Source organism: Labrus bergylta, chromosome 12 (assembly GCF_963930695.1).
Source record: "Labrus bergylta chromosome 12, fLabBer1.1, whole genome shotgun sequence".
NCBI classification, from domain to species: Eukaryota; Metazoa; Chordata; class Actinopteri; order Labriformes; family Labridae; genus Labrus; species Labrus bergylta.
The window spans coordinates 13,653,000-13,662,727 of NC_089206.1; the positions used below are offsets into that span (position 1 = coordinate 13,653,000).

At 41.4% G+C, this 9,728-nt stretch overlaps 1 protein-coding gene across 1 annotated transcript; it reads right to left on the reverse strand.

Annotated features, from left to right (window-relative positions):
* Nucleotides 1-1,264: 1,264 nt before the first annotated feature.
* LOC110004879 (uncharacterized) lies at nucleotides 1,265-9,056 on the reverse strand. Its single transcript, XM_065961124.1, has 8 exons — nucleotides 9,013-9,056; nucleotides 4,801-4,930; nucleotides 4,618-4,709; nucleotides 4,376-4,491; nucleotides 3,681-3,820; nucleotides 2,727-2,801; nucleotides 2,495-2,599; nucleotides 1,265-2,410 (listed from the first exon to the last, which is right to left on the reverse strand). Exons 1-8 carry the CDS (start codon nucleotides 9,054-9,056, stop codon nucleotides 1,274-1,276), a joined length of 1,839 nt encoding a protein of 612 aa, XP_065817196.1. The 3' UTR covers nucleotides 1,265-1,273.
* Between the last annotated feature and the right edge of the window lie 672 nt (nucleotides 9,057-9,728).

A 9,728-nucleotide genomic window follows, 5' to 3' on the forward strand; every position in this document is an offset into this window, starting at 1 on the left:
TTTGTACGTCTCCACCCTCTCGATGTCCAAGCCCTGGATGTACACCGGTGCAGTCTGGGGTGACTTCCTGCGGAAGTCAATCACCATCTCCTTTGTCTTGCTGGCGTTGAGCTGAAGGTGGTTGAGCTCACTCCAGTCGACAAAGTCCATGATGACCTGCCTGTACTCCTGTTCGCTCCCCTTAGACACACACCCCACGATGGCTGTGTCATCGGAGAACTTCTGCAGGTGGCAGCTCCCAGAGTTGTAACAGAAGTCCGAGGTGTACAGGGTGAAGAGAAAAGGGGAGAGAACTGTCCCCTGCGGGGCCCCTGTACTGCAGACCACCATGTCAGACTCACAGTCCTGAAGCCTCACGTACTGTGGTCTGTTGGTGAGGTAGTCCGTTGTCCATGCAGCCAGGTGACAGTCCACTCCCGCCCTCTCTAGCTTCCCCCTGAGCAGTGCAGGCTGGATGGTGATGAAGGCACTGGAGAAGTCAAAGAACATGACCCTCACAGTGCTGCCGGTGTTCTACAGGTGAGTCCAGGATCTCTGCAGCAGGTAGATGACGGCGTCATCCGCCCCGATGTTCGGCTGGTAGGCGAACTGCAGAGGATCCAGATTTGAAGTCATCAGGGGGCAGAGGTTGTTGAGGACGATCCTCTCCATGGTCTTCATCAGGTGAGAGGTGAGGGCACAGGTCTGAAGTGGTTAGGCTCCCTGAGGTGAGATGTCTTTGGGACTGGCACCACGCAGGAAGTCTTCCACAGAGTCGGTACCCTCTCCAGTCTCAGGCTCAGGTTGAAGATGTGCAGAAGGACCTCACAGAGCTGGTCTGCACAGTCCTTCAGGAGTCTGGAGCTGATGCCGTCGGGACCTGTGGCCTTCCTCGCCTTGATCTTCCTCAGCTGGCTTCTCACCTGATCAGCTGTTATAGAGAGGCCGTCGGAGGAGGAGGATGAAGAAGAGGAGGGGGTTGTTGGGGGGTCGTCTGAGGAGGAGGAGAAGGAGAGGGCTGTTGAGGGGGGTGGCAGGGTACTCAGGGTACTCAGATGGAGAAGCGGGCTGGTCTGCGCTCTGGTGGGTGGGGGTGGGGTTGGGAGCAGAATCAAATCTGTTGAAGAACAGATTCTGTTCATTTGCCCACTCCCTGTCTCCTGCTTCAGGGCCCCTCCCACGCCTTCTGCTGTGACCTGAGATGTTATTCAGGCCCCTCCAGACTTCTCTTGCATTTTTATGTTGTAAATCTTCCTCCATCTTTTCACGATAGCTGGCTTTCAATTCCTTGAATCTAATCTAATCTTGAGCTATCCTTTTGCACCCTCCTCAGCTCCTCTCTATCTCCAGATCTAAAAACCCTTCTCTTTTCATTGAGCAGGGTTTTCAGCTCAGGGGTCACCCAGGGTTTGTTGTTGGAGAAACACTGTATTTTTTTGGTGGGTACAGTGTTCTCAACACAGAAGTTTATGTAATCTGTGATGCAGTGGGTTAAACCGTCGATGTCCTCCCCATGTGGGCTGCACAGCACCTCCCAGTCAGTGGTGTCGAAGCAGTCCTGCAGCGCCTCAGTGGCCTCCTTAGACCACTTCTTCACATACCTGGTTGTGGGGGGTTGTTTTTTCACCATAGGTATGTAAATGGGCTGCAGTCTCACCAGGTTGTGGTCTGAGCGGCCCAGAGGGGGGAGGGGTGATGATCTGTATGCAGCCTTGGTGTTTGCATACAGCAAGTCCAAAGTTTTATTGTCCCTAGTATGGCAGTCAACATACTGAGTGAAAGTAGGGAGAGTGGCAGACAGGGAAACGTGGTTAAAGTCTCCTGAGATGAGAGTAAGAGACTGGGGGTGTGATGTCTGTAGCTGAGACACTACACTGTGGATGAGTTCACAGGCTGCAGCAGCGTCTGCCGAGGGGGGGATGTAAACAGTCACCGCGATGACGTGTGAAAACTCCCTCGGCAGGTAATATGGCCGAATGCTTACAGCCAGCAGCTCCACATCCTTAGTGCAGCGCTGTTCTTTAACGGTGATGTGCCCAGAGTTACACCATCTCTCATTCACATACATCGCTATTCCCCCGCCTTTCTTCTTACCGCTCTCCCTCGCGCTCCGGTCCGCTCTGACGAGGTGGAAGCCGTCCAAAGTTACGAGCGTGTCCGGAGTGAGTTCATTCAGCCATGTCTCCGTGAACTGCATGATGCTACACTCTCGGTACTCCCTCTGAAGCCGGGTGAGCGCCGTCAGCTCCTCCATCTTATTAGGGAGAGATCTTACATTCCCCATAATTAAAGACGGCACGGATGGTTTGTACCGTCTTTTCTTTTCCCGGCACTTCACTCCGGCTCTGCATCCCCTTCTCTTCCTCCGTAGTTCTGCGGGGATGTCCGGTCTTTCGGCTGGATGCAACCGAGGCTGGCACAGCGCAACCAGCTGTTCACGGGTGTAAACAATGGAGCCCAATAAACAGAAGAAATATTGCGATAAAAAATGTTTTAATCAATATTTAGTTCTTACCTTTTCTTCGGGCATTGGCTTTGCCTTGTCAAGCTCAGATTTGCTGTAGAAATGAACATGTTGGATAGGGTCCTTGTCGTCCGTGCCATAGTCCATTTCAATGACCTAAAATGAAGGTTGAGAGTAAAAGTATGTCTGCAGTAACAAATTTTGCAACATCTTACAAATCAAAAAATCTGCAAAACCCAAGATTTTACAAAAAGGTGAAATGAAAGAAAGTCAAAAAACTCACCAGGATTTCAAAGTCCTTTGGTGTCAGGTTTCTTTCTCCCTCAGCCAGTCCTTTTTTCCAGCTAGGAATCAGGCTCTTGAAAATGGAGCAGAAAAGTTGAGAAGAGTGCGAAAGGATAGAAAAGGTTTTTTGCATTTAAAGTTGACAATGTAAGAAACTTGGAATTCATTTCACATTCACTCAAAAAACTGCACCAACTTAGTGTAGATATTTTTGACTGTAGGGCTGCATGGTATGATTTAAGCATCATTTTTGCTATGTGTACAAGTTCTATGATAACATTACAGAATATATAATATCAATCATATGTCCTGAAATGCATCATTTCATGCCATTTTTTGTTGTTTTTGCTTTTGAAAAAACAAAAAGCCTTCAGTTTCTCTCTTTCCATGACTGATCTACAATATCAGTCTGTCTGATCCTCTTCCTGATCACAAAGAGAAGTGACTTCTGTGCAGGCAGAGTCTATGTGCACATAAGATGTAGAGTTAAAGGGATCACATGCAGTGTGTGACGATGAACTGTTCTTTACTGTCACAGGGCTCTTGATGCAAATTAAAAGTCACTTTGAACATATAAGGGGTTCTTATTTGAAAAAGAAAATAGAATTGAAGGCCCAAATGATAATACAAATTGTAATTGTATGAACCTCAAAGGTTATCGCAGTTTCCCCAATATCATGCAGCATTAGTTGACTGAGGGATTTTGTATTGTAAGACATTTCAAGCTGCTATCCAATTCACATTACATTTCAAAAAGAGAACTGTTCAATAGTGTTGCTGTTCATGTTAAATGTAATAACAACACGGGCAAGATAAAATGCTGGAGACAGTAAATAATGTGATGTGTACTTATTCTATTAACTGAAAATGAGCACATTATCCAGCTTTGTGATAACGGTGCATTAGATCATGTGTTATAAATGTAATGAAACACAAGAACACACAGACTTACTTCCCAATCCTTGATGGGGTCCTTTGGCTTTCTCTCACCAGCAAACTTGTAGATCTTTCGAGAGATGATGTTTTGCAGAATCTCTCTTGCCTTTTCTAGCTCTGAGCAGGAAGACTTCAGTATTTCCTCAAACACTTTGTCTAAAAGAGTAACAGAGTAACAAGCAAACAAATGATAATAACACACACAAAAGTGAGTGAATTTAATTGAAACACACTCAATAAATTGTAAGACATGGCATGTTAATTTATAAGTCATCACAACTAAATTAACAGGATCTGGTTTATTTATCTTTAACAAATGCACGATAAAAAAAATGGATAAAGTAGCATAACTGTAAATGACCTAGCAACAGAGCCATCTGACAGAAAGCAGCATCTAACAAAGTGTGTTTCCAAAAAGTGTTGAAATATGTCACTGTTACTTCATAAATAAACATCCGAAATATCAAACAAGTTCAAATGATCAGGACAGCCAGTTGTTCAGGATGTTTGAGACTGGATTTGTGAACTCCTCAAACTACCAGATAACCTTGTCCTTGGCCAAACATCAAAACCGACCAAGTGCCTACACACAATTTCCTTTTCAGATTGTTGGGTGTAGTGCATTATTTAAACAATGTCTTGATATTTCTGAAGTCTGAATTGGCTTCAATGTTAAACATGAGCTAACAGCACACATTTAAATCTACACACCTGTGAGCTTTGTGTAGGCCTCCATGTCCTCATTGGCTGTAGAGAGAGTGAACATCCTCCCTCCTGATCCTTCAATCTGAATGTGACCGTCTGCTTTAAAAAAAGCCTCTGCAATCCTGTATGTTCATATCAAACATATTATTACTGATGAGATAGTGAATCATGATGCAGATCAAATAATGGAAATCAGAAGGAGACCAATCTTATATTTGGAGTAATAACTTCTGAAGGTAGACACTTACATTTCTTGTATGATGTGGCTTACTCTGTGCTGACAGGCTCTTTTGTGGAGACAGTGTCTTGTATAGAACAAGTCGTACATATGGTCCTCCTCCTGTTGAGGTTAGGACTGTAGTTTAGTCATAAATAACAACATTATCAGTTTGCTTTCAATTATCTGTTTACAAGCTCAAGTGTGTCAGCACCTTGTCTCTGGTGCAGATAGTTTTCCTTTTTCCTTCTTTGCAGTCTTTGTCTTCAACCTCACACACTCTGGCAAACTGCAAGAAGCGACGAAAGTCAAAGTTGTTCTTGATCCCCAGGTAGGAAGAGTCCCTAAGTAGAGGCAGATCATTAATATCATTAATACATGTGTTGTATTGGAAATAATTCATAATATATCAACAAAATAAGAATGAAGTAAGGTGAAAGATCCATTTTACACTCACATGGAGGTTTTTGTTGTTCTCTATAGCAGGTCAGGCTTGGTTTGGATGGAAGATGAAGTAACAGACCTGAGCGCAGGCTTTTATAAAGTTGTGGTTGTGGCTTAAACAGGTGTGGCAAAGAAGTCAGATATCGGGATGCAAATTGGATGGTGTAACCCATTGGTGTTGATCTAGACCAGGAAAGGGCAACTTTGGTCACAGCAAGGGCCACATATATTTAATTCTCACTGTCAGAGGGCCAAATTGTAGGATACTCTTCGGTGGACTTATAATTCAACCAAAGGAAGGAATACATAGCTTTTATCAGCCTCTATGATACCAACATTCATATTTTAACCTCCAGTACAATTGTTAATCCTTAATTTAATGTGCTTACTTCAAAATTAAGTTTATTTTCCAATGCAATGAACAGAGTATTTACTGGTTATTTTAGGATATTTTTCTTTCTTTTTTTCAAATGTACAAACTAGTGTTGTAGTAATCGAAATCAAGACCGGTCTCAAGACCACTGTTTGAAGGTCTCGTCTTGAAAGTATTTTTACTCTGTCTTGTCTCTGTCTCAGACTGGGCGGACTCCTGATTTTAGATTAAGACCAGTCAAGACCACCTCCAATGCTCCTTTCTAAAAGAACAAATGACTTCAATTCATTTGTAGTTTGATTTTTATCTCTTGGTTACCACCGCAACCTTCCTGGTGTTACTGATGAGTGGTGAGTGACACGCCCGCTGCACACATGATGATTTTAAAAGTGATATTTATGGTCTTGGTCTTGACTTGGTCTCGATCCCTAAATGTCTCGGTCTTGTCTCAGTCTCATATCACTCTGGTCTCACATATGTCTTGGTCTCGGTTAGTGTGGTCCTCACTACAACATCAGTACTTAGTATACTTTCATATAAGAGTTTTACAAAAACACTAACAGTCAATTATATCTCAACTGCATGTGGCCCACCCCTGAATTCTAGATTATAATTTGAATGTAGCCTCATTCTAGGAATCAAAATAAAGGCGCTTTATAGTATTTTGGCGTTGACACTTGCACAAACGAAAAGAAAACAAATTCAAGGGTATGAAAGGATTTCTCCATCATAACGTCCCTGCCCTTCCCCAACCGCCTGAGCCCCAGTAAACAGCCTAAAATCCCAGTTAAGTCTAGCTGGTTTTGTTCACTCAACTATACTTTCATCCACACGTGAGGAACCAGAGAGAACAGCCTCTTGGCCTGCAAGACTCTTTCCCTGGATTGCATTAGTAACTCTTGCAGATATTTGGAATACTTTCCCTTTAGTATAAAGCGTTTGGTGTGTGAGTCCATGCTGTGTAGGGAAAAAGTCGATGAGATTGATAGAAGGCCCACACACAACCTAAATGCTTAAAGCTGCAGCTTCCTGAGCTTCTCGTGAAGGACAGCATTATCATACAGCTTACTGTTCAGGACTCAACTTTCAAACTAAAAATCAATCTTTAGCATTTAATATGTCACAAAAAGGTCAAATAAAGAAAGAGTTATTCAAACTTACTGTCCACATACTCCCCATGGGACTGATAGGATTCATTCCCAATGTAAGCAGCATCTTGACCTCAGCAGTGGTCAGATACTCAGATTAGTTACCTGAGTTATAAGAGACATCTCAGAGGCCCTGAGATGATTATAACTGAGCACATCATGCCAATTTAGAAAGGTAAAAATATTGAGACATCTAACAACTCAGTGACATCAGAAATGTGAGAATGTGCCGACATGAGTTGTTATTTTGTGAGGGATAACGTTAAGGTAAGAATTGAATGTACACCACACTTTATTCATTGACTCCTGTTTTTTAGGTGAAAAAGGAAAGTTTAAAATGTAGTTTTTAAATACATTTTGGGGAGATAAAAAGCACAATCTTCCACTCTTATGTAAAGCATAAAGATGAACACTGAAGTAAAGGACAAGCACCTCTAAATGTTTTTTTCTGCTCAGTATTTTGTCAACAAAACATGTTTTGTTTCTCTGATTGTAAATGACAACAGAATGACTCAACAAGTGTTGAGAATGATAAGCAGTCCCTTAAAACGGCAAAGATTCTGAAATATATAAATACCTGGATCAGGTTGTGTTTTAAGTTGTTTATTTCTTGGACTAAAAGCTCTATGGGGTGGCAGTAGCTCAGTCTGCAGGGACTTGTGTTGGGAACCGGAGGGTCGTCGGTTCAAGTCTGGAGATTGGTCTGGTAGCTGGAGAGGCGCCAATTCACTTCCTGAGCACTGTCGAGGTGCCTTTGAGCAAGACACCTCTCAAGGCGTTTTATAACACATTATCACTCACCCCCCCCCCCCCCCCCCCCTCCAGGATTATTAAAGTATTTCTAATTCTGAAATAAATGGAGAATGCGAAATAATGGAATTTCAAACATGCAAGTAATAATGTGATTAATTCCAATAAACTATTGGAATCTAGTGATTAATCACAATTTTTAAAAAAAATAATCGTTTGACAGCCCTGAATAAAATGTGAACTTACTCTGAAGTTAAGTGACATTAATTACAACAGTAATAAAGTGTTTTTCATGAAGTCTTATCTGACCCTCTCCTGCTGAGTGTTTTCTTCTTTCAGATGTATTTTCTATTTAAGTTCATGAAGCATAATGAAAACAGTCTGATCTGAAAATACAGCTCTGTGTTTATGGACTCTCTGTAGTAAATATATTGAGAAACTTTTGGTCTTTCATAAACATCTTTCCTCAAGTTCTGTGGCTTGGGTTTTGAACAAAAAGGAGAAAATGGTGCTGTTAACAATGATTTGTCATTGTTTCATGATATGATATTTATCTGAACTCTTTTATCTGAAAGCTGCAACATGTGATTTGTTTTAATCGCTCATCTCCTGCTGCTTCCTGTTCTACAACTAGAAAAAAATGCAAAGTATTCTGCTTTGCAGGTAATTTTGTTACCTACCCCGCCCCCCCCTCCACACACACACACACACACACACACACACACACACACACACACACACACACACACACACACACACACACACACACACACACACACCACACACACACACACCAAACAACAACGACACATGAACACTATTGTCAGTCTCTAACAGCATGAACACTAGAGTAACATCTCCTGCATACAGTAATATGAATGTGTATAAATGTGAACAGCAGCATTACAAACATGTGATCCAAACTCCACACACTGTTTCTGTTGATATAAATGATCACATGATGTACAGTTGATTACTGTGTCCTACAAATAAACTTGACATGATGTGATGAAATACGCAATGTCAACGTTAACTCAACCTGTGAAGCATGTGAGGGCAGTCAAAAAACTTCTAAAGAACAGATTAAAATCCATATCAAGTAGTTGGCAGTTATGATGAAGTAATAAATGAGTGTTTACGTCTTTACAGAAGAATTTATATTTGTTGACTAATACTGTAGCAAACACTGAAATCTAAATAAAGTTAAAAACATCTTCTAAATGTTTATAGAGAGCTTATAAAATAGTGCAACGTTAACCAGAAGAATAAATTCTGTTAAGTTCATCAAAAATGATTTTCAAGAAAGAGAACATCCCAAAAACCGTTGGCTCAAATTGAAACAGATCTTGAGAAAATCTGGAATAGAAAATGCAAATAGATGTGTGGTACCTTCCACTCTTTAATCAAACATAGTTACATAGGCAAATTACTATTAACACTTTGTTAATTCTCTACTCATGTTGGCATAAAACCCCTGCTGTGATCTGCAACACAATATTATTATACTTAAGATAAAAGTTTAGAATGACAGGATTTAAGAAATAAATCAGTATTAGAAGTTACTTTTGAAGAAACATTTAGAGTCTTGATAAAGGATAAATACTGAAAATATTGACCCTCTCTGCCAGAAATGGAGCGTAGCGTTAGTTCAGGCAGGCCACAGAGTCACGATCTGTTATCATGCCAGAGTTTCGGTAACAGCTGATCTCACGCAAGTCGCATCAGCTGATGGCCAGCTGGTTTGCTTCGAAGCATCCTATTGGCCAAATAGTACATATGCCGCCTTATTTAAACTGCTCTAGCCTGCCTCCTTTTGCTGCTCCCTCTGCAAGCAGCATTTGCAAGTGCATTTGCAACCCTCCTCCTCCCCACCTCCTCCCTTTTCTGCTATTGTGACTTAATCAGTGTCATGCTTGTCTACAGCCCTGAATAAAATGTGAACTTACTCTGAAGTTAAGTGACATTAATTACAACAGTAATAAAGTGTTTTTCATGAAGTCTTATCTGACCCTCTCCTGCTGAGTGTTTTCTTCTTTCAGATGTATTTTCTATTTAAGTTCATGAAGCATAATGAAAACAGTCTGATCTGAAAATACAGCTCTGTGTTTATGGACTCTCTGTAGTAAATATATTGAGAAACTTTTGGTCTTTCATAAACATCTTTCCTCAAGTTCTGTGGATTGGGTTTTGAACAAAAAGGAGAAAATGGTCCTGTTAACAATGATTTGTCATTGTTTCATGATATGATATTTATCTGAACTCTTTTATCTGAAAGCTGCAACATGTGATTTGTTTTAATCGCTCATCTCCTGCTGCTTCCTGTTCTACAACTAGAAAAAAATGCAAAGTATTCTGCTTTGCAGGTAATTTTGTTACCTACCCCGCCCCCCCCTCCACACACACACACACACACAAACAAACACACAC